The following is a 24,763-nucleotide window of genomic DNA, read 5'->3' on the forward strand; positions in this document are numbered from 1 at the left end:
GACTCTCCAAAGCATGCCCCTGCCATCCCCTCCCTCTTCCCGCTCCAAACCTGGAGACACCAAAGACCATGCTGCAAAACGACTCCTCTGGGGTCACTCTCAAGGTCTCAGGATTCCTGAGAAAAGCCACAGGGGACTAACTAATGTTTACTAGTTCATGGCTTTGTCCTCTGTTTGCTCAGCAGGGGAAGAGTGAGCATTAAGCCAACATAAAGGTTTTCTTTGTAATCAAGCTTTCCCCTTGACATGACACGGTTCACTGCTCTGATCCGGACCGGTCTCGGCACGTTACACGTACAGTCATTGTAGAGCTCCGATCCTGCCTCGGAAACAAAGAACGGAGCTGAACTTTCACCCAAAATTGAACCCAGTGTAAAACCCTGTGAACGTTCAAGAGCATCTTAGAGACAAGCTTTCCGGCTGCTTATTTCAATGTTGACTGTTTCCCGGTCATAAAAAAGTCGTGTCAAATCCAGCTGTGGTTGAAAGACAAAGTAAAACTTCAATGCATCTGTTCAGGTGTGTTTAGCAGAAGTTCTTGACTGTGTCAAAAAACTAAGCGCCGGGGTGACTGACTCATTGAGGGTAACGAACCATCCCTTTTTCATGATGTGCAAAACATGACTGTTGGAGAGAGCATTATTCCCCACCCATGAGAGGCCAGCCCTGGGCAGTCCTGTTTGACAAGTAAAACCCAAGAGAAGAACAACAGACATGTCCAGGACTCTCAAACATTTATTTTGACAAAAGCTCACAGACAATATAGGGCCCAAACCAATGCTTCACTGAACTAAGGAAAGTACTATTGAGCCTTCATTCCTGCTGCCATCGTTTCTGACTCCGTTCTGTCTCTTTCCAAACCAGCTAGCAATCTCCATTCTCAGTCCTTGCATGTGGAGAAATACGAGGCTTTTCAATAAACTAATTCTGAAACGTGCACGGTACCAGTCCAAAACCAGTCTACCCTACAACCGCCTCATCTGCTAAGAAAATAACATTCAATAAAAGTGTATTATTGATCATGGAATCAGAGCTCATGGCAGAGGTAATATCTTTTATTAGACCAACTAGAGATTTGCAAAAAAACAATTATTTGCAAGCTTTTGGGCACTGCAGTAACATGTCTGGGACACGCTTCCGGGCCAAGGGCTCGGTTGTGAGAGAAGCTGTACAAACAGAATAGCTACGATGGTACTTGTCCTTTTGGAAGAGCTTTCAATCTTGTTTTCAGACTTTATCTAGTGAGTAAACCAATAGCGCCAGAAAGGAACACTTCATAACCACGCTGTTGCCTGTTGACATAGCATTTCTCCATCCTCCTGTGTCAGGCCATGGAGAAGTCAAGCGGTGGTTCCCACAGCCTTCCTTTGCTTGGGGCAGGGGTCAGGGGCTTATGGTAGGAGCAAAGTCAGCAGATAACTTAGGAGCAGCACGGCTAGGAGGTGGAGGGCATTGCCACGGGCATTGGCACCGGCATTCGTAGAGCCTGGTGAGGTTGCTAGAGAGACAAGACACAGAGCTGATGAGACACTGAAAACTCCTCGACCTCACTGTTTACTGTCCTCTCCTGTAGCATCTAAGGGAGATCTTGGAGTCTCTCACCGAGACTCATCCCAAACCATCCATCCCAGGTTGCACCCAAGATGCTGGGATGCAATGCTTTGGAAGTGATGGGTCATTTCTGTTGAGAGCTCTGGCCAGCAGGATGGTTTTCAGCAACGCCGTCAAGTTACTGACCATGCCAATGCTTGCCCTTTATTCAGTGGACCGAAACCCTGGGAAGCGATGGCGCTGCACTCTGCATCCAGATGCTCTTTACAGCCGTGCAAATGTGGAACTCGTAACTTTTCCCTCTAAACTTTCCAATAGGAAACCCTCATTATTTGCTCCCTTCTTTTTCAGACGGAGGAGAGGTATAAGCCCAATCAGAGGAAAACAAAGGCTGCATAAACCTACGTGTGGACTGGGGTGTGACAAGGATGTAGCCGTCTGGAATTCCCCCGGTGAGCCCCAGGCCCAGCTTATCCAAGTCTGGCTGTTTCTGCAGGCTGATCCATTCCTTTATGAGCGAAGACGTGTATTGTGCATCCTTCAGATCTTTCAGATTTACTCCCAGCAGGCCCTTGACCTGGTCCGTGGTTAGAGCCTAGGGGAAATCAAAATAGCAATCCGAGCAACGAAGGTTACTGTGACCCCTATTTCTCACCCAGCCCAAAGCCAGAAGACTGGGGACACAACTTTTTGGGGCAGGCAATGGCATCTCCTGGAAGGATGTGTTTGGATCATGCCCGAAAGGATTCCTGGACCCAACCCAGCTGCTTTTGCAGCTATGTAGCCTGATTTTGAGGCATCCTTCGGTAAGTGTAAATAAGCATCCAAAATGAGGGTTCAAACTGTGGCAGAAGGGAACCACAGCCCCAACTGGCTATGATCTCTCTGAGTGTGGTGCAACGACTCCTGATTTATGCCAGCGTTAATGGCATCCAGCAGGTCACAGATGTGATGAGGAGCCACCTTTTAAGGCACAGCCAAACTCACCAACACGGAGTCTCGTTTCAGTTTCGCGAAGGTCCCGATATCCATGTTCACGCTGTTGTTGCTCAGAGCTCGCAAGTCCTCCGCAGGGGCACCACCTGGGGCAGGCAAGAACATGCATGCAGGGCAGATGTCCTGCAACAAACCCCGTAGGAGCCCTATATTCCCCCTAAAATCAGTGAAGTCACAATAGGCATGTACTTTCCCCATGATGCAGGGTACAAATAACTACCACTCTAAGGGGAAGGGAGTTTCCAGCCTGCATAGGACAATAAACACCTTATTAGCCCAGGTGGGTCAATCCTGGAATATCCCTACATGGCATATCCAGCTTTCATGCAACCAGCAGAGTTTTCCAATAGTGGGAAGAGATGAGAACTTCGCATGTAAAGTACTTTGTAGTGATTGCCAAACTGAATACCATCAAATGGGTCTCTAGAACGAGCCTCTCCCATCCAAGGGCAGGCTGCTAAAGGGATAAGGGGCTAAGCGCTTTGGGTTTACTGGTATTTCATACAAACATCTGGAGGATTTTGAATCAGGCAGACAGAGCCACTCCTGCCCCTCTTCCCCCTCCAGCAAGTGCTTTCCGAAATGCAGAGCTGGACCCTGCCAAACTTCAAGGAACTTCAAAGATGCGAGCTCAGCCCAAGACAAGCCCGTCTCTATACCGACAGCAACTGCTTTTCGGTGGGCCAATGCTGCTGCTTACCCAAGTATGGCTTGATAAGGTTGTAGTAAGCGGGGAACTCAGTGCGCTTTCCCGAGAAAGCAAGTTTAGCTTTGGGGTACAAGATGTCTTTTGTAAGCTGAGAACAGTTTGAGGGGTCCAAAGAAGCCATTCTGCAGAAAAAAAAGCAAGATGCAGGAAGACAAGAGCTGGCATCTGCCTTTTCTTTAAGAAAGCCACAACCATTTCTCTGAGCTTCTGGACGTAGGCCCTGCACCCCCACCAGCCCTCCATCCCGCCAGGATGAGTAGCGGAGACGCTGAAAAGTTGCGTGACAGCCCCAAAGAGCTGGGATTACAGGCCCCGACTCCCAGGCTTAACCACGATCGTAGGTTTTCTCACTGCTTCCTGCATTCGCTTTCAGCGGGCGACGTGCAGAGGAGCCGGGGTTGGCTGGATGGGAGAAGAAGTGTGTAAGCGCCGAAGGAATAGTGCACTCACTCCAAGGTGCCGGGCTCTATCGTGTCCAGCTGCGTCTCATCCAGAAGGCACACGTATCTCGTACCGACCGCGTTCAGAGCAGAGGTGATCAGGGGGTTTCCCAGGTCCGTGTACCGCTTGATTATTTCACGCGCCTACAAGTGCCGTTAGCAAAAAAAAGATGCATCGATTCACCTTACGTGTCAAGAAAAATCTCACCCAGCACCGACAACCGACACCCCAAGAAAAACCTTCAAGCGCTTCGTGTCTCCAAGGGCAAAGCAAAATTCAAGCCCAAACATACAACCAAGCAAAATAAAGCAGGTTGACTAAGCGGAGGAGGATTGATAAAATAGGACTCCCGGTCACAGCAGCAAGCTCCCCCAGGCAGGCGGTCCCCATCACTCATTGCTCACCCGCACGTCAGGAGGCTCAGCGAGAAGCAAGGCGGCGAGCGTGTCTGCTGAGCTTATATTCCACTTCTTAGTATCGTTGACGGAGACCAGGGCGGTGATGGCTCCGAGGTTGGGGAGTATCTTCTCAGGGTACCCGTCGGGATAGGCCTGCGGACAGTTTATTAGCTCCCTCGGTTTGCCAAGATCAAATGGACGCCCCTCGCCGAACCCGTGAGGAACGACGGAGAAGGGCTCCGGAGACTCGGGGGCGACGCGAGTACGCCCGGCCGCTTTCCCCGCAACCAGGCTTTACCTCGTCCAGCTTGTTCTTCAGCACGGACAGCTGCTCATCGGTGAAGGGGTAAGTTATGAGTCGAGCGAGATGCTTCTCTAGGATGGCAGCTGTCAGGCAGGCCTGTAAGTCCTGAGGACTATACAGAATAGGCATCAGCTCATTCATTGCCACGTCGTCTGTGATTGTCTTGTCGGAGGGACAATCTGTTGGAGCAAAGATCAGATGTCTCTGATGGGAAAGCGAATAAAGACAGGGTGCTCACCCTGCCCGATCAGCTACCCTGGGTCTGGAGCTGACCCGTGCCATTCGGGCCCTGCAAGCATCAGCAAGGACGTCTGGAGCAGGGACTGCAACCCGTGTTAGCGACAAGGGAGTTATGGCTCCATCTCCATCAGTCCTTCGTGCTGTCCTTCTCGGCAGGTTGGGGATTATGCCCAGACCAGCAGTGGAGGGCAAGGTGGGAGGCTGTCTATCGGGACGGCTTCTTTTTGCCTCCCCCGTTCCCATGCATGCCTGCCCTTTGCCTTCTCGAACGTCAAGATGCCAAGAAGCACCTTGGCATTGACCTGTGCCCATGTGGCACCTAAGCCCCTTGGTGTCTTTGCACAGGGCTGGGGGGGGATGTACGGTGTTGTGAGGTCCGTGCAGCTGCTCAGTTTAAAGAAGTCCCTTGCTTTCTAGGCCCTGTCGCGGGCACGCGGGGAACCGGAAGACAGAAGAGCCGAAGGCTAAAATGGACATACAGACAAAGCAACCCGCGTACCAGTGGCGCGTCTCCACCGGGAAGGCTGGAGTTTTTTAACCACAGAGGCCAGCTGCTCCCTTGACAGTGTTGAATTGCTCAGGAAGTTTCTCAGCCAAGGGTCGAAAACGTCCTGCAAGGAAAAGGCAACAGCAGAGAGGTTCGGCACTTCCTGGGGGGGACGGCTCCATGGCAGAATCAGACAGGAGGCCATCGGGGCACATCCCCACCTCCTCCCACCCCAGCACCAGCGCTCAACGAGGCAACACAGTCGATCCCCTGGCAGAAGCAAGTTCGCAAGAGCTGGGTACACACGTGACCCACGCCACGCCAACACGCCTCATGTTGTCTCATGTGCCCTGTGTTATTTAAGTCACACGGGATGAACTGGAGCTCTGCCTCCGCTGCAAGTGGAGAAGGCTGTCATCTAGATCGTTGCTGTGCCTGGTTCCCCTGGAAAACCTACTTTCCTAACCCCCCACAAACCAGTCCTTCCATAAACCCAAGCATGAGAGTAATTAAGCAGCCTCTAATTAATCTTGACAGTAATTAAGCAATGATCTCCTCACCAGGGGCTTCCCCTGGCACTGGCAACACCCCTGGGAGTTTTGCCATTGATTGAATCGGGAGCACCGTCAGAGCTCACTCGCTTTGGATACGGTTTAAAATCATTACGGGTAGAAGAAGTAACGAGATGCCTGCTGGCAACACACCCGGGGGATCTTGTGCAAGATGCTCTGATCAAGGACCAGGAACAAGCTGCTGAGCTCACTCAGGGTAGAAGCCGACCACGTTGAAGGAGGACTGAAAAGGAAGGAAATTTAAATCATCTTCCAGGATCTGAGCTGCAGGAAGCCCCGAGGCTGTGTGCTTGTCCCATATGAAGCAAAGGATAGAAGTATTTCAATTCTCGAACCCTTCTCACCACTTCCCACAGCACAGCCAGAGAAACCCTTACTGAATCTAGGGTGGGCAAACCGCGTGTAATGAATACATGAACCCTAACCACAAAGAGCACAAATACTTGCAATTTTTACAACAGACCATTTCATGCCAGAACCTCAAGGCACCACACCCGAGTAGGGAAACGATTGTCATCCCCCGAGTAAAGGAGGGAAAAGGGCATGAAAAGGCTCAATGATTTCCCTTGAAAAAGGTGGTTTGACAGGAATCAGAACCAGAGGTGCGGTGGCCACCAGATCGTCATGCCCGGCCCCAGCTGAACCAGACTCAAACTTTCTCAGAAAAGCTTGCTTAATTCATTTTCCCCGCCGGCCTTTTTTTTGTTTGCAAGGGCTGCTAAGACAGTCGAAGGAAAAGGCTGTTGCCTGCTTGCAGCTGGATTAGAAACCTCACTGGGGAAATGTGGTTTTCAGGAGCCCAATTTTTAGGTGAAAGAAAAAATAAGCAAAATGAACTTTTTTTGAGCTTCTGACAGCGTGTAGTGCTAGGCTATTATTTCATTTACTCTTTTCACCACTCCGGAAACCCCAATCCAATGGCGACCCTACCCAAATGGCGTGGTCCCATTGCTGATGACATCCCGAATAGCCTCTTCCTGATCGGGCGTGAAGGATTTACACTGGCTTAGCCACTTCAGCAAACTCCCACCAGAACCTCGGATGTACTCGCCGCCGAGGTCGCAGACAAGATGCCCCAGCACTCTTGCCTTTTCTTCGCTCACGCGGGTGCCTGGGATTTTCTGAATTAAGGAAACAGCCACGTTAAATAAAAAGGGAAGAAAGCTGGCTCCCGATACAGGGAATACGGAGAATTCACTGTTCTGCTGGCAGCACCCCAAGAAGGGAAACCCAATCCAGAACCAGAGGCTGGTGGCGAGACCTGAATTTCATCCGCCTGCTGATGTGTGCCTTTGTATTTGGCCTTCCCTAGGGTGCGGTCTGGGCCTCGCTAGGCTTCATGCATAGTTTCTTGATGTGGAGGCTAAGGGTAGATCAAGGGAAGACCAACTCCAGGCTTGATTCAACCCTTCTTTTCAGGTGGTGGTTTTCATTTCTACACTCTCAATGCATGCGGGAGTCACATCTTCGAAAGCCATGAACCAGAGGCCTTCCTTGCCATGGTGGGACCTCAAACTCATGTCCACCGACCGCAGCATCTACAGGGGCCCTTTTGCTACCCGGGGTAGACCTCAAGTCCTTCTGCTCCACAACCACAGGACTTTGTGACTTGAACTCAAAGACACCCTCCATTAACTATGAGCAGCACAGGACCTGCGGCACCCAGGCAATCGGCTGTGATTTCCCCGCATGCAGGGGAGCCCTGACATAGTCATCGTCGTTCTCTTGAAGCGTGGAGTGAATCGCATAAATCTCTTTGGTCCTACATGGGAAGAGATGTATTTTGTCTGTGCTGACAGAGCTCCGGTGGCTCGAGAACAGACGATTCACCTGCCTTGGTGCAGAGCAGCGCTTTAAAACCTTTTTCATTTGTGGACCCCTAAAAAATTTCAAATGGAGCTGCGGACCCCTTATAATTATACGTGTGGATACTCATGTACTTCTGATGGATCATCGCCGCCTTTGGTGGACCCCTGAGACATAACCTGCAGACCCCAAGCTGTCCATGGACCACAGGTTGAAAACCGCTGGTCTAGAGGAAAAGGCTATGCCACCTTATAAAGTATCGCTTGGGGTCTGTTGATTTTCAACACTTATTTCCAGCAGCGGTTAAAACTTCATATCCAGCGCTTTTCCCATTTAACACAGAGTCGCGGTCAGCACCTGGATTGCTGGCTGCGTTACCGAATACGTACCAAACAAGCCAGGGCTTCCAGGAGCAGCTGTTTGCTCTGCGGGGAGTCTCTCTGCAGAACGCCAAGGTTTGCTTCCCCGATATTAAGGACGTACTGCCTACAGCTTCCTGTCGCCGCGTAATCCGAAGGGCTAGAAATACAGACGCTCCATGAATTCAGACGGCATCCCATTCAATGATGAATCAAGCCAGGTTCAAACCTCCCTCACTTGAAACACCCCGACCATAACTTCCATATTGCGCTGCCTGTTTCAGCTGCCAGAGACCCTTGGAAGACTTCTCCATTCAATTCATTTTCTCCCTAGGGCGTCTACCTCTGAGACCCAAGACAGTGTTGCTCATGTGTGCTGCTCCGGATGCAGAAGCCCAGGGAACGCGCTGAACAACGGGCTTCTCTGCTTTACTCGATGTCATAGGTCATAAAAATTCACACTATAAAAAAATCCCTGTAGTTCAAAGGGACACTGTCAATTCAAACATAGGCTGCAAAAGCGATCTGTGACTTCCACTAATATCACACTGGAGTGCGATGGCTGAAGGAAGTTTAAAATTGCATTCGTCTTTTCCCTTCCTGCAGGTTTTCTATTTTTGCATTTCATTCTACTTGGCGAATCTTCCTGAGACACCTCGGGGATAAGTGCAGTGCGAATGAATAGGGGTAGATGCATTGCTAGGTAGTTTATGAAATCTGACTACTCTCTTCTCAAGGTCTAGACCGCTAGAATAAACCAGTGGGATGGACAGCAGCGCCACATTACCTTAGAAACAGCAACAGGTCTTTAGGGTAGTTGTCTAAATCCTTGGGCATGCCATGTGCTGTCACCCTCTTAACTAAACATCTCAGCTGGAAAGACAGCAGAGTTCATGTGAAAGAAGGAAAAATACCAATAAAACAAAAGCATTGCTCCGAAAATAGAGAGAGGCAGAAACAGGGGGGAGGCTTTGGTTTTTGAAAACACTTGTCAGGCCTTGCATTTGCCAAATAAAACAGGCTAGAATCAGATGTGCTTCAGATCTAAGACCCGTCCAGCCCCATCGAGTCTGGGGCGGTGGGGCCTTGATAAAGGATTTGGGAGCATCTTTACAGAAAGAGCTGCACGACACCTCGGTGGAGGGACCGACCTGCTCTTCTCCGAGCCTGACATTCTTCTGCTTCATGGCTTTGGCAAGCTGCTGAAATTTTTCCGTTTCCATCTCGTTGGCAGCCGCACAGGTGAAGCCTTGGAGGACAGAAGGAGACAGCCTGGGAAACCCAAGGGAAGCAGGAGAGCTGTGGTGAGGGAGAGCTTCAGGGCACTGACCTTCTAACACCAATGTGCATGGTCCCAAATCCCTTCAAATCTAAGATCTCCCCAGCTTGGTGTCCTCAAAACTAAGTTCAGAGGTGGAGCAAAAGTTCTGCCCAAAGGGCGCTTGTACACGTGACAAAGAGCGGCAAAAAATCGCCGTTTGTCTAGCATAACGGCATCACCGGGTACACGTGCACGCTGGTTTTTCATGTCAAAATGTCTCTGAGCATGGCAACTTAGACCGCCTCTGGTGCATTTTAGCTTAATCGTGGCCAATTGTTCCATGAAACTTGGTTTTATCATGGCAAATCCGTCACGGGTACGTGTCGCAAACGACTTCACGTGCCCATGAGACCGTCTTTGGCTAAACGGACTGGACCTTGTACTGCAGAAGTAGATGGTGGTCCAAGACCAGTTGCCAAGGGGAGTAGTGTAGTGACTGGAGTTAGGGTTTAGAGATGCTCCTTAACTGAGACCGTGGGAGTTGGGAATTAGGAGCTGATCCCTCAGAGGGCAACTAGCCAGTCACCCAGAGACGGACCTATTTCTCTCAGGATTTGCAGATGTTGTTACCCACAGATAAAGGTTTTTTGCTCTCATTCATTGCATGCCTGCATTTACTGACCCCGAAAATCCTTACAAGAAGCTAGTTGAGGAGGAGGAACCTCCATTCTTTCTTCAAGAGGCCACGTGCTAGACAACAGCCCTTTGAAAGTGCCTCGTTTTATGTATTAAAAAAAAAAGCATGATGTGAAATGAGTGTAAATAGTGATGCTGATTTTATGCTACTAATCACACAACACCGGGAGAGGCAGACACAGCCCCAAAAGATATTAGTTACTGGAACAAAACTGTGCAACAGCGATACATTTTCACCAAAGAAAGGTTTTCTGCAGATAATGAAAAGCACTGCAAGGTTTCTGAGTGGAGTCTAGCTCAGAAACCTTCACATGAGGAAGCAAGCCAAGGCTAGGGACAATTTTGTCCAACCATGGGCTAAAGGCACTCTGCCTGGGCTCCAGGGCCTTCCTTTTCTCTTGCGATGGATAAATTTGCCTAGTACGGCAACAACTCAACCAATATCGATGGAAGAAACGCTACCTGTTGAAGTCGGACTCATCCTTTACTACATCATCAAAAAACATGGCAGCCTGTAAAAACCAAGGCAAAAAGAGGGGTAAGTGCTTTGTCAAGTTTTCTTTCCCCTCTATATACAGATAGCTACATTAGCTTTATTCTCAGACAAGGTCAGAGCCTAACCAAAGTCCTATCCCAAGAAAGAAACAAAGATAAGAGAACTGCCAGTGCCTTACTTGTTCCTGGCTCCACGATTTCTGGTTGAGATCTTGAATGCGGGGCCTGAAATTACCGAAGACCAGCAAGGATTTGGGGATGTGGTCAACCAGAGCATCCGGGACGTATTTTATCAGGTCAATGGGACTGCTTATAGCTGAAGACATCTAAAAAGTATATAAAACAGCCCCGTGCACTAAGGTTAGATGCAGCAATCGTTGGTGAAGAAATTAAGAGTGAGATACAAGATTGACGGCTTTTTTCTCATCCTCTGGGCATTTGACCCAGCACGTCACCGTGTCCCAGGCTGGGAGAGCTGTCGGGGCCATCGGGGGTACTGATGCTAGACAGGGCTGCCAGGTAACAACAGCCACTGGTCAGCAAGGGGGGGAAAGTCTGTGTGACCCAGGAAGACAGAGCAAACAACCAGTTCCTTTGAATCACTGGCTGCTTGCTTTAAAATGGTTCAGCATGCCAGAAAAGGAGCAGGGGTGGTTTCACTGTATCCCCCTAAATTAGGGTTGGCAACCTGGTCAATTATTGTCAACTGACTGGTCAATTGACTGCATATTTTTGGACCGGTCAAAGATTTACAAAAAAAACCCCACATTTTTTTTCTAGTTTTCTTGACAGAAATATGATTTTTTTGTTTTGTTTTGTGACACATTTCTTAATGGAAAATCGGTGCTTTTTCTGTGTGTTATTTGGAGCAACTGGCAATTTTATTTTATTTTTTACAATTTTTGACACATATTTGATCAGTCAATTGACCAAACTTTGTTTGACCAGTCAAATGCCCAACTCTTGCCCTAAATACCTGGGCCTGCAAATGGTGTTAGAGCATGGAAATGCTGTGGTGGGGAAGTATTTCTTCTTTAATCACTCTAAAGGAAACAGCCACACCGTAGGATGCTGTTATAGTTTAGCCCCCAGAGGCACAAGGTCTAAGGTAAGTCTCTCCTGTTACCAGGAGTACTGAAGAGCAAGGGGAGCAATGCACCCCGTGTGAGCTCACGTATAAAAGTGGGGTGAAGACAAAGTCAAAAGTTGAGCAGATGGTCCGATTTCAAGTCACTGCAGTAACGACATGCACATTCACTCCCTCGAATTAGTATGTACAGAAAGGAGCCGGTTATCACAGCTCACTTTTGCAAGATGCTTCAGCCCTACAGTGGTCTGTGCGTGGCCTTCAGAATGATTTACATGCATTCAGAAACCATCACCTGTCTTTAATTCCTCTTTTCCTGGGAGTGGACACTTCCATGAAACCTGAAGGTTCAACTTTTATGACACCTTCCTCCATGAGGTCCCTTCCAACCCCTAACAGCGATGGATCTATAAATAGTACCGTACAGACAACTTTCCAGGAGAGGCGTCATACTTGATTATGTGTTATCCTTGGCTGCCGGCCATAACCATCATCAATCATGCACTTTGCAAAGACAAAGAGGAAACTAATCCATGACCCCGCTGTACTATCTTATTAGCACCTACGTACATAAGCTATGGGGGAAATAGCCTCGGTAGGTGTGTATGCATCAGTGCATGCCTGGGTGTATTCAAAACACAGCGTTCCCCTGTGTCTGAGTCACGCTGGCTCTTCCAAGCCCTGGGCACCACCTTGAAGAACAAACAGACTTCACCTTTTCCACCAGCACTGTTTTCAGAGCAGGTGGCATGGTCCCAATCTCCTGTACAAACTCAGGCATCTTCATAGCTTCCAAGACCACTTTTGAAGGAAGGCTTTGAAGCCTCCTGCTGCTTAAGCCAGCTGCCAGGCTTCCTAGTGCTGCAAGGCTTTGACCATCAACAACCTGAAAGATGATATAATGAGTGGATGGGAATATATGGTCCACGCCTCCGCCTATTAGAGCCAGAGGTGCGATAGAGCAAGCGCCACAAACACACCTGTACTCTCGGTACCTGATAGCTGGAGTTGAACAGCTTGTTAATGATGGTGCTGGACTGCTCGGTGTTCCAGCCGCGAACTTTGCTCAAGGATGGAAGAGAAGCCACAAAGTCTTTATCACAGATGCCGTTTTCAATCTGTGATGCCGAGAGACCAACGGCCATCTGGCCCAAGGCGCTCAGGACATCAGGAGGGAACCGATCGAATTTGTTCACCAGCGACGCTGCCACCTGAAAAGGTCCCCCAAGGGCAGAAGGAAGTCAGCAGAAGAATTCCCCTGTGGATCCCTTGGGTCTAGAGACATCTACAGCCCCTGGGCTCTATATCCCACACGACAGCGGTGGAGCCAGCAGCCTGTCTGCACTCTCCCCATTCCCCACTGAGACTTTGCAGACCCTGAATATTACTCAGATGCTGATATGAAAAGGCAAGGGAAGGCAGTATGGCTGCTTCTATCTGCCCCAGGCCTACTTTTCACTCATCACTGCAAGATCGGAGCATATTTCACTTGTGTTGCTTAATCACAGGCTGCTCAAGAGACCTCAATCCTCTGTGCCTCAGTTTCTTCATTGGTAAGATGGGGATGATGACACTTCCCCACCATAGCAGAGGGTCATGCTGCTTGTAAAATATTGCATACAATATTAAGGGCACACACAGATCTTCCTTTACCAAGAGCTAAGCACAAATCCATGGAACTGCACATGTGCTTTTGGTGACTGGTGTCTCTGCAGGGCTGAGCATCAGAAAACCAGCCCCGAGCATTACCTGTAGCTCCTCCGTGGTCAGGGAAGAGGCTGGCATTTGCTCCTTATTGGGGCCTGAGCGTAGACCCAAAGCACAGTTCTTGTTGATCCTCTGAGCCAGATTCAGGGCCTCGTTTTTATTGAGGCTTCTCACAGCAGAAGGGCTGAGGTAGCAAACGAACTTGTCTGGGAGGCTGAAAGTGGAAAGGAGGACAAAATGGCATTCATATGATACAGGGAGGGTTTGTTCCAGCTGACAAACGAAGCCAACATTTGCAAATCTAGTGCACACTTCCCACAGTCCCTTTGGGGTATTACCAGGGCGCTGCATAGGAAGGCTGATTTCCCTTGGTCCTGGGTGTTTACAACCTGATCCACCAAGAGGTCAACTTTAAAGCACTGTGTTGATCACCCTTTAAAATCCACCTCAAAGCAGGCACTCATGACCATAACAGAAAGCCTCAGCTACATAACAAGGGCATATGTACACACCACGGTTTTTGCCCTTTTATGCACTGAAACTGGCTCCCAGTTCAACTGTAGCAGCAGGCTGGAGTTGCATTACCTTGCCAGCTGGAAGCCAGGGGCAGAAGTGAGTAACAAGGTATAATACACGGCTGTTTCCCTGGGCAATGTAAGGTTACTGATCATCTCTACGTTGACTGGGTCTCTGGCAAATCTCTGGAGCTGAGAGAATCGACAGGGGAAAAAACAGGAAGAATTTAAACTGGCATTTTAACTGGGCTGGTGATCAGAAAGGGGCACCAAGAGGGGAGAATTTCCCTGCTAAGCTACAAATAGCTCATGATGCCTCACTAAACTCAGAGAAGAAGAAAACCGGGGCGAAGAATGATAATGGACCATGTGAGCAGGCAGGGAGCCCCACCACCACCATCTGTAAACCCACCAGCCCAGCTAAGCAGTGACAACACAAAATTCAGACCTGCTTTCAGTACTGCCAACCTCACACATTAAAAAAATCATAAATTGGGCTTTAAAACTCATGAGGAGTGTCCTAATAATAAGGATTTGGGGGGTCGGTTTTTGGTTTCTGAGCCTCCAAGGGAGTTTGATCAGATTTTTTAAAACTTTTCTCCAAAAAGGACTAGAAATGCTGTAAAGAAAAGCTGCAGTTCTCATGCAACAGCAGTCTCCAGGGACTTCCAGGGAAGCATCAGGTTTGAGGGGAGTTTTGATAAAACCCTGACAGTTGACAACAGTGTAGTTTTCACAGTGTAGTTTTCATAGAAGTCATGTTCGTGGGAGCAATGAATGCGTAGCACCCCCAAAAATCAAGCCCTTCTATTTCTCCTTGTGCTTTTTTAACAACCACGTCCCATTTGGAAGGAAAAACAAAGTTACAGCGGATGCGGATCTCTCTGCGTTCCCTTTGCTCAGGATGTGACGCGAGTGAGGAGAGCCAGTTTCTTTGAAAGAGGTAAGATAATATTAAAAGCTGAGAATACATTCAAGATAATATTCATAGCTGAGAAGGAGCCACTATAATTGTCTCGCCTGTTCTGCACAACCCAGACCTGCAAACCTCAATCACTAACTCTGGCATCGGTCCTACGTGTAAACTATAGCAGGGCTTTTACGTGAACATCCGGTCTTGACTTAAGGATCATTTTTGCACCTATCCGCTCCAAGTTTGGTTTCTACAAATGACCTACCCTGAGGTTAAGTTCAAGGCACATACAGCAATTTTCCTCTGTTACAATGAGGCATGGGCAATCCCATCTGGACACAGACAATAAATCAACTGCTCCTTTGCAATCAACAATTTAAAACACTCATCATAGCCTTTTCAAATGTCTGACTCTCCCTGGCTTTTGGCACAACTGGAAGATGAGCTTTCAGAGTCCTACAGGGCTGGCTGCTCCTATCCTAATCCGGATCAGCTCATATTTTGTTCACCCAAGTTTCCCGTCCGCCGTTCTTACTTACGGTCAGCTCATCAGCAAAAAGCCGCAGGTCTCCCACTGTGACGTACTCCATAAAGGAACCCAAATAATTAGCAAACCAAGCGGTGGAATTTAGGCTGTGAGCAGCTGCGTTGTAGCAGATCGCTTTTGATCCTGCAAAACACGGGCAACACGTTACACAACTGCGGAGCTGCACTCCGAAATCAGCTAACGGAGGGCTCCCCAGGGGTTTTGGCCATTAAAATTAGCAAATCCTTAGCCCTTATGCTGTTCTGGATATGTAAAGGAATTAGTGTGTGCAGGTTAGGCATAGTCTGGAGTCTAAGCACTCGTGATTGGCTGTTTCACTGAAACAATTAGACATCAGATAATTCATCCCCCCCCTCCTTTTTTTTTATTTGCTTCTTAAAATTACAGCTGATTCCCTTCTCTGCATTGGCTTAGCAGATCTGTGTCTTTAGCCCATGGGACCAAATTCTGTTCTGACTCTCTGCACCTAATGCAATGATTTTTGTGGTGTAAAAACCACAGGACTGTGGTCATTGGCCTTCAGACCCTGTGTTATCAAGGCTCCCAGGCTAGAAATCTATTTGTGATGCTGCATATAAGCAAGTATCAATTGACCCAACCACTAAAGGGACGATGTTGATGACTGTCAATCCAGGAGGCCTCGGCCGTCTTGCGCTCAGTGTCATGACACACGTTTGCATCTTAAAGCGTGTTTGTCCAACAGGTTGTGTTTGCAGTAGAAAGAAGTTACCATTCTTTGTGAGATAACTTTTGAGCCCCTTATAAATATTCCCTCGTTCTTCCGCTGGGAGTTTGGGATAGAGGCCGTCCAGGGCTGCAACTCTGGAGGAGAAGGAAAAGAAAAGGAGGTGTTTCAAACTCCAGCTGGACGTGTCACAGAAGCAGCTTTGCGTGACAGTTGAGGGCTACTTCAAGAAAAAAAATCTAAAGGGCAGAAAATGTAGTTCATGACGTCGACCCTGTTGTCCAGACATAACCTAATCCTGACCCTCCCTGCTCATCATCTCTCTCCCTCACCATGTACAATTCAGACCAATAAATAATGATCTTTCTTTCTTAGACCTGCTTTTCATCTCAAATCATTTCAAACACTTGGACCTCTCGCTTATAACCCACGTTGCCCTTAATAAACTACACTGAGGTTTGGATGTTGCTCTTTACGGGCAGGGACTTTCAAATATTTCATAGCAATGAACTGCCAAGGGTCCTGGCAATTCTGGTAAGTGCTTAGACCAAAGGTCAGTAAATCACTATGGGCTTTGGGCCATATGTCCCCTCCAGAGATGTCAATGGATCTGCATTAGTTCACACCAGATCAGGAGCTGGTCTTTGCTGTTGGAGGATGGAGCGAAGGCCAGTGTCCTGCCCCAGCCACATCCCCGCAGAGCTAGATTTGGGCTCGGCACTCACGTGTCGCAGAACGTTTTGCACGAGACATTCATGGCGCGGAGACAAGCAAATACCCGGGGGTTGGCCATGAACGGCTGAAGGCTTGCGTGGAGCCTTTTGGACAAAGCGGACAGGCTGGTGATGTGCGCCATCCTCTCCCAGATGCCGTTAAAGAAGACCACGTTCCAGTCTTGCGAGAGAGGCACACGAGAAAACTGCAAGGAAGGAACAAGGAGGGACAAGCTGAGTCACGTGGACATTGCATTTAAAAGACCAGACATGCAAATCTGCACAGACCCCCGCACCCATGGGTAGGATCAGGACTGGCAACAGGAGCTCCTTCGAACGGGCGCCGCGTCTTCCTCTTTGCACAGACAATGGGGCCATGGTCTCCTGGGACCCCTGGCCCACTATGGCCAGTACAAATGACCATAAACAGGGCTGGATGGAAGTGTGCTTCCTTCCCTCAAACAATCAAAAATGTTTCTGTAGGGGGACAAAAATCCTTCATTTCATTTCGGAGTGAAAAGTTGTAAAAACTCGAGTCTTTCTCCCAGGAGGGAAAAAATCCTGAGGGGGGCAAAACAAAACCTTGTCTTTAGCTGAGCCGAGCTGAGTGGAGGCACTTTCCTGGCCGGTCATCTGGCCGGAGGACTCTGGCTGCTTGCATGGTTGCTGTTGAGTTTTCCAAAGCAATATGTGCCCGTGGATGGTATAAATGCCACCAAATCCACATTTAATGTTGGAAAATTCTCAGCCAGCTCCAATGCTAACATCTACTGGAAAACATTGCAGATGCGCCAGGACTTTGGGTCACTTAAATTGCTGTGTGAGGGCAATATCCTGAGTTTATTTCCAGGAGCTGGGCGCTCACGTGCATCGTGGGAGACGTGTTAATTGAAATGGTGCCAACTTTCCTATTCTAACACCAACGTGAAGATGGTTAAAGTAGCCGCGCTGCCTGTTATCTGCCCGACCCCATTTGCAGCGGGCTGGCCAGCCGTCCATAGGAGGTCACATTTACAGGGAATTAACCACTAGACAAATGCGACCTACCCGCTTATTGAACTTTTCCAGGGTATCTGCAAGCACATTGGCATCGAATTTGGAAAAGAGCAAGATGGAAAGCATGGGATCCAGAGTGCTGACGGGCTTGGAGCTGAGGCAGGGATACAGGGACATGAGGAGATCGTCCTTAAAAGCCTGGAGTTCAGAGCTCTGGAAAAAAGGGAGGAAAACACACCTGGTGTGAGCTTCAAAAATGATAGGCTGCGTTCAGCGATGCTGCAGTATCAAGTCTCACATCCATGAACTCAGACTCCCATAGACCTACTTGCCAATATGTGAACATAAGGGTAATGCAAAGTGGGGGAGCTAATGGACCTCTCCCACTCCTCACCCAAAGTTACAGCAGCTGAGATTCCTTCCTTCTAGTGCCTCCAAATTTGACCTGACATCAACCATTGTTTGTGTCCCCCAACAATCAAGGTACGGTATGAGGCAGGGAAATTTTTTTTCCTGACAAAAAGCATCCTAGATTGTGTTCAGGACCTGCTGGATGATGGGATAGGATATTTAATCTCATGAGAGTCAACGAGGACAAGTGCAAAGTCCTGCACTTAGGAGGGAGCGATCCCCTGCACCGGGGCAGGCTGGGGCTGGCTCCCTGGGCAGCAGCTCTGCAGAAAAGGACCTGGGGGGACAGGGGACAAGAAGCTGAACAGCAGCCAGCAGCGTGCCCTTGGTGCCAGGAAGGCGACCAGCGTCCTGGGCTGCCTGGGTAGGAGCAGATGGAGGGCAGTGGTTCTTCCCCTCTATTCAGCACTGGGGAGCCCACATCTGGAGTCCGGTGTCCACTACAGAAAGGATGTGGACAAGTTGGAGGGAGTCCAGTGTAGGGCAACAAAAATGGTTCAGGGGCTGAGGGACAGGACTGGTGAGGAGAGGCTGAGGGAAATGGGCTGATTTATTCTGCAGAAGAGAAGGCCGAGGGGGATTGAATAGCAGCCGTCACCTCCCTGCAGGGGGGCTGCAAAGAGGATGGAGCTGGGCTGGCTTCAGTGGGGGCAGATGACAGGACAAGGAGCAATGGGCTCAAGCTGCAGCAAGGGAAGTTGAGGTTGGATATTAGGAAAAACTTTCTCACTAGGAGGGTGGTGAAACACTGAACAGGTCACCCAGAGAGATGAGGGAGTCCCCATCCTTGGAGGTGTTTAAGACCCAGGCAGACAAAGCCCTGGCTGGGATGATGTAGTTGGGGCTGGTCCTGCTTGGATCAGGGGGTGGACTAGATGTGGCCTCCTGAGCTCCCTGCCAACCCTCGCTGTCTGATTCAATGATTTTGTAGTTGTTTAACTAGTTCTCTACAGCCCTCAGCAGAGATGAGTCCAGGCCATAAATCTGCTGGCTCTGACCTTTCGTGTCAAGCTTTAGTCACTTGTTGGTTAAGACGCCCCTCGAACATGCACGAAGGTGCATTTCACCCTTCTCTTTATCTTGAAATCCCAGCAATGGAAAATGGGGAACCTGTGCCCTGCTGTGGTGACCCCCAATGCCACCGTGCCCAGGGAGCTGGTGGGGTTTCTTTCAGACTAAACAACACTGCTCATTTCTTTGAAATATATCCATTAGCTTATGGCAATATAGGGACGGTCTTTACCTGTGCACACGCGTACTGGCCAAAAGTGAGGCTGCACGGGGAGGCTTTGCCGCTGGCTATTTCCAGGAGCATCTCCTTGCTGACACTGCAGGGAAACAGTAACCACCCCAGTGTTTGTCTTAACCTCGCGGGATGCAAAGCGCCCAAGGGCACAACAGGCCAAAGAGGAAAAGAGTCATCACAAAGAGCTCGGAAAGGAAAGCCTCACATCCCAATGCTTGTCACCCCCGAAGCAGGGCAGGAAAGTGCATTCACTCAAAAATCCTTGAAGGCAGCCAGCTTGCTATTGTTCTTTTTAAAAAGAGTTCAGTCCTCCAACTTTAGTGACCACCTGAACAACAAATAGACTGGATGCCAAATAGTCAAAGTGAACATCAGATCTGCTGGGAAGTCTTTGCTGAAGCTATTCAGCTCACGCTTAGAAATAACAGATACCCTTACAGAAGCCAGATTCAGTGATTGCAAAGATCTGGCCCGTTCAGGTTTCGGATACATGCTGTAATAGTTATTTAGCCTGGGCCATACTCAGATCCCCGTGAGCTCTGAACACAGCGCCGAGGCGCAGGTAGCACAAGGCACTGCAAAGTGTGCCCTTTGCCGTGCCAAGGAGAGTCTGCCTGCATCCGTCATGCACTTCTCTAAATGATTCCTCTCCCTGATCAGCAGTCACCCCTGTTTTGTAAAACACCCAGGGACCATCCAGGAAGGAAGATGCTGCATAGATGTCAGCTCTTATTATCCAAAGCCAGGCCCCTTTGCAAGTCTGCATCATTCAAAAAGCAACCCATCGGATAAGAGAGAATTTGCAAGCAGCTCACCTACCTTTTCACTGAGGCACAAATGTCAGCTTCTGCTCAAAGGAAGGAAGACAGACAAAGCTGGAGATAATGCAATAAAGGCATGATCAGGACTCATCCAAAATCTTTCCATGGGGAATTATATGGCAACTTACCATTGACAGGGCTGCTGGTGCACTGAGCAGAGAGAAAAAGAAAGAACATGATCTCAGAGACTGGTTACAATCCTCAGGGACTCCTTAATACAGGCATGAGCACAAGCCACAAGCATTTGGATTTGGATCCAGGATTTACATGCATCAATTTGGCAATTAGAGCAGGGAAGCTTATTCTAACATTGGAGAGCATGGGTGGATCTAGGATTTTGAAAAGGGGGATGCAGAGAGTGAGATGCATCATTGCATAGAGCACAGCTCATATTTTTCTCCAAGTATAAAGAAACTAGAAGTTCTGTGAACATGCCTGCAGCCTAGGGCTGGATTATTCTGTTTAAGATCAAAGCAAACACAAATCTAAGTTTATTGGACTGTGCAGACATCTTGCTATATCAGGCATTTTGTAATTAAAAACAGAACAAACTATGCAATGGGAGGCAGAGATGTGGGAAGTTTAGATTCCATGCCCAAGCTCCAAGGAGAAAATCTGGCTTCAGTTCCTAATTTCTATTAATTGTCGTCAGGATGGGAAGCACACCAGACTGCAGTTCAGGCATTATTTGCAAGGGAATAAAGAGACCCTGTGTATAAATGTGGGAGGAGGGAAAGAGAGAAAGGGAGAGAGCTTGCATTCCTCTTACTCGATACGTCACAACTGAATTCTCCGCAGCCATCAGCCCACCTGAAAAGATAAGCCATGATTTCATTACAGAATCAAGGGTGCCCTCCCAACAAGGCATGCAGCTCAGTCCTTCCTATAAAGCTGTATGCCCTCAAGCCACTGTGGAATATCAGTCTCATTTCACTCCCTTCTCCCTCACTTTCTCGCACTAATACAATATTTTATAGGCTCACTTCTACTTGTGCAATCCCCTTTCCTCTTGTATTCTAGCCATGCCATGGGCATGTGCACCTGCATATAGGCTTCACGTGTGTGTATGCCAGTATTGCTCTACCTACGGATAAAATTTAAAGCCAGTTAATCTGTGCTAAGTGTAACGTGCAACTGCACTTTAACAAGCTGTAATGTGGGAACGTTCATGTTTTAAGTGCCCTTACTGTAGTCTAAGTGGCCCTCTAAGCATCTCAAAGTTACACAATTTCAGGAGAGGGTTATCTCTGGGCTGTGCTACCTAGCTCATGTTAGGGTAACTTCAGTTTGCTGCATGGAGCTAAAATGAGCAATTTATAGTCCTCCAGCATCCCGGGATGATTTGCTTCTGGCTCACCCGCTCCATCCGTGCAGGGATACAACCCAGGTGTCCTGGTCCCTAACCATGCCTGTGCTCGACAGTCCTCAGAGCGGTGCAGGCAAAAAATGGTATTAATCCTTAACATGCGAGTGCTCACAGCACGTTCAAACTTTAACCCTGCTTTTCTCATACTAGATCTGTGGCTTCCTGCCAATGATCCTCCGCCGGGACTTGAAGGCTCCCACCGTGATGGGCACGTGGGGTGCTCAGTCTCAAAGGTTCACCTGGCCTCTGACTTGAGACTGCAGTGAGGGATGGGCAGTTAGTGCCGGCAGGGGGGATGGACGGCACTTGGGCATTGCCTGGCTGATGATGAGGGACACCACTGCAAACTGTAGGATGGAACAGCCTTTGTCTTCTGCCCTGTCCTCGCCTCTTAATCTTTTTGACTGTGCCTAATCCTGTGTCTAGGTCTCACACCCTCCTCCCTTTCTGACTTTGTCTGACAAGCACCCACCTCCACAGGCCTTTGTGTTATTACACTGCGTTCCAGCCTAATCCCCTGGAGACGTTGCTATAGATTTTCCCCAGAACTTCACAGGGGTTTTGTGCTATAGAAAGCCACCTGTCTGTGTCGGCACCTGGCAGGTCTGAGCAAGTTCACCCCACTTTGTCCTCCTTATTCTCTATCTTGCTTCTCCCACTCTGATGGCCTTGGCAGCGTTTCTCTGACTTTGCTCTACAACATTAATTCAGTATTCCAGCTACCTGTCAATGGTACCCAGGATTGTTTTTAATGCCTCTATTAACTCCCAACTTCCCTGACATCTCCCACCCTCTTCCTCTGATCTCCAATCATTTCTTAGTAGGCTAACTTATCCATGGATCCCCTTGTCACACTACAAACTTTGCCAAAGCCCAGTTGTCAGGAGTGGATCTAAGATTGTGATAGGTTATGAGACGAGTCTCATCCAGGTATTGTAGTAGGGGCCAAGCAACATCAGAGCCCCTCTTCCTACAAGCACAAAAGCCAGATCTTGCTCAGAAGAGATTCTGCCCTGCTGTTAGGCCAGGTGGAACAAGCAAAAACAATAAACCCCACTGAGGAAAGACTCAGGAGGGCCAAAGTTAGCGGGTGCAAGCTCCTGCAGTCACATATGCGACCAACATGCACTGCCCGATAGCTCTGAGTTTTCTTGGCATTGCTTGTGCTGGTTTGTTTTTCTAACTTTGTTCCGGGTACCCCAAGGGATAAATCTAGTAGGAACAAGTTTAAAACACAGCAATGTGAAATGTTGGCAAGGGCGTGAATAAAAAGGCTCCTTGTCAATGCTGCCTGCAAGAATTTGAGGGAAATCCTTCTCAGAGTCTTTTTGGGGGGTGTTGATAGAAGCCACCTGGCCAGAAGCACCTACTAGCCCAGGGAGGGTAACAGAGATGGGGGTGATGGAGTGGAGACATTTGAAGCCTAGAAAGATGCCTCGAGTTGCTCAATGTTGTACTGTAAGTCACTAACCGAGCTGGAGATGGACCCAGATGTCCTGTCTGACCCGCTTAGACTTTGGAAAATCATTGATTTGCAGCCCTTAACCAACAGCTTATGCTTCGGATGGAGCAAGAATTATTTCGCTATATGGCAAAGAGATCTGGGAGCACTCCTTTTAGTGGTCACCAGCACAGGATGGTTGCAGCAACGTCTCAAATCCAAAACAGCGGCAAATAAATAATTGCGACATGTCTGCCGTCTTTCCCTCCATTCTTTTTGATGACTACTGCTATTTACCAGGGAAAACGCCTCTTTCGATCGTGAAGTATCCGTTTGCCGCAGCAAACAGCAGAATCCCTACAGCGTGGCATCACAAGGAAGACCCTACATTTGGTAAGGAACTGAGAATATTTTTATAAAAACCCAGAAGTAACTGTGTTGGTGAGACAAATGTTGCTCAATAGCAAAAAATGAGAATAAAGGAATACAGCAAGATGCAATTCAGGTAGCGCCATTTTAAGTCAATATTTTCCCAGGTGGATACTGCAATGGCGAGTAAGAACCCACAATTTTAGGGTGGGAAGAAACCCAAAGCGTCTCCTAAGTCACGGAGATCGAGGTCACTCTTGCCCAAACACAGGAGTGACCTTGATCTTTAAAATTAAGATAGGCAGGAATTCTGACCGAGTCTGGGCTATTTTATTCATTAAAGCAACTAACAGATTTTGAGGGTACTGTTACACTCACACCCACCACCAAGCAGCAAAATCTAGTGATTCAGCTTCTATTTTTTTTTTTAATCGAAACAGTCAAAATTATTGTAAATGAGCTTTTAATACAGCTCCCTGGAGAACTGCTTTCATAGATGGCTCCTTCAGTAGTAGCAGCTTGGGAGAATATGATAGCAAGGGGGTTATATATTTAAATAAGAGTACTTACCGACCAAAAAAAGCAAGCTCAACCCTCTGAGTATAGCCGTCATTGCTGCCGTGGTGACCTTAGCATCCATCCACACTGTATAATCTGTGCACCCAGCAAAGAGAAATCAAACAGGTTTTACAGAAATGAGATTTAGCGGCAGCCTCAGCACACGCCAAACTTAGCTTTCCAAGGCTAAGAAACAAGCAAGACCCCTCTTCAAATGGTTCGCCTGCCGAAAGACCCTGTTACCGGCTGCCCCTCTCATGACAGCTATACAACACTGAGCTTAAAGCACTTTTGGAAGTGCAAGGATTGTCACGTCTATCTGGCAAGCGCTATGATCTGTGCAGAGGGGTTAGAGTATTAGGAAATAAAACTTTGCTGCCCAGCACCTCTCAAAGCAAACAGACTACCCATCGTCCAGATAAAATACCAAGTTACCCAGAGAACAAAGGCAGAGCGCGCTATTTAATCAGAGCATACCTCTGAGCTCCTGGTCACTTCTTCTGCTGCCTGGGGCTGACAACTGAGAGACACTGGTGGGCTGTTTTTCACTGTATAAGACAGGGTGGGGCTCTTGGCTTCTCAAAGCTTCATGTGAAATCACAGGACAGATTCTGAGTGCCTAACATACCTTATCGTCACTGGGAATGTAAAGGTTTGGCAATAAAAATAGAACACGTGTGGATCTGCTAATTTTGGCTGTCCTGAAGAGTGCAGTCAGGGAAGGGGCAGGGTTCAAGTGGTAGGTGCATGGGCTCGGAGATGGAGGCTGGGGGGCATGCAGAGTCCAACCCATCGCTCAAGGCAGATCATCCCTGTTTAACACGTCCAAATGTTCGTGTAACCTGTAGTGAAAGCTTTCCAACCAAGCCTCTCTAGGTAACCCGGTCTGGTGCTTCACCAGTGGGTAAAAATACACCACAGCGGTGGCATCTTCTCCTCTTGACCTATGCACCGAACTCCCATTGAGATCAACCTATGTCAGGATGAGTGGAGGGCACAGCTATGCCTTCTGGCTAGCTGGGCTCTTTTAAGTTTTTTGGACATGGGGATTTAGCTTCTTCGGTGCACTGAAT

The 24,763-nt window shown here is 48.5% G+C and overlaps 1 protein-coding gene across 1 annotated transcript; it reads right to left on the minus strand.

Moving 5' to 3' along the window:
* Positions 1-732: 732 nt before the first annotated feature.
* On the minus strand, positions 733-24,209 carry MSLN (mesothelin). Its single transcript, XM_090023732.1, has 29 exons — positions 24,168-24,209; positions 23,703-23,786; positions 20,726-20,766; positions 20,085-20,106; positions 19,955-19,982; positions 19,133-19,217; positions 17,530-17,691; positions 16,495-16,688; positions 15,815-15,906; positions 15,077-15,207; positions 13,695-13,816; positions 13,152-13,323; positions 12,398-12,613; positions 12,118-12,288; positions 10,495-10,641; positions 10,283-10,332; positions 9,015-9,135; positions 8,651-8,736; positions 7,894-8,023; positions 6,629-6,819; positions 5,831-5,921; positions 5,139-5,250; positions 4,394-4,578; positions 4,102-4,248; positions 3,707-3,840; positions 3,248-3,378; positions 2,539-2,633; positions 1,957-2,146; positions 733-1,498 (listed from the first exon to the last, which is right to left on the minus strand). The coding sequence occupies exons 2-29, from the start codon at positions 23,770-23,772 to the stop codon at positions 1,392-1,394; spliced, it is 3,423 nt and encodes a 1,140-aa protein (XP_089879858.1). The 5' UTR covers positions 23,773-23,786; positions 24,168-24,209; the 3' UTR covers positions 733-1,391.
* Between the last annotated feature and the right edge of the window lie 554 nt (positions 24,210-24,763).

This window comes from Crocodylus siamensis, chromosome 12 (assembly GCF_052110815.1).
Source record: "Crocodylus siamensis isolate JL-2025a chromosome 12, ASM5211081v1, whole genome shotgun sequence".
NCBI classification, from domain to species: Eukaryota; Metazoa; Chordata; order Crocodylia; family Crocodylidae; genus Crocodylus; species Crocodylus siamensis.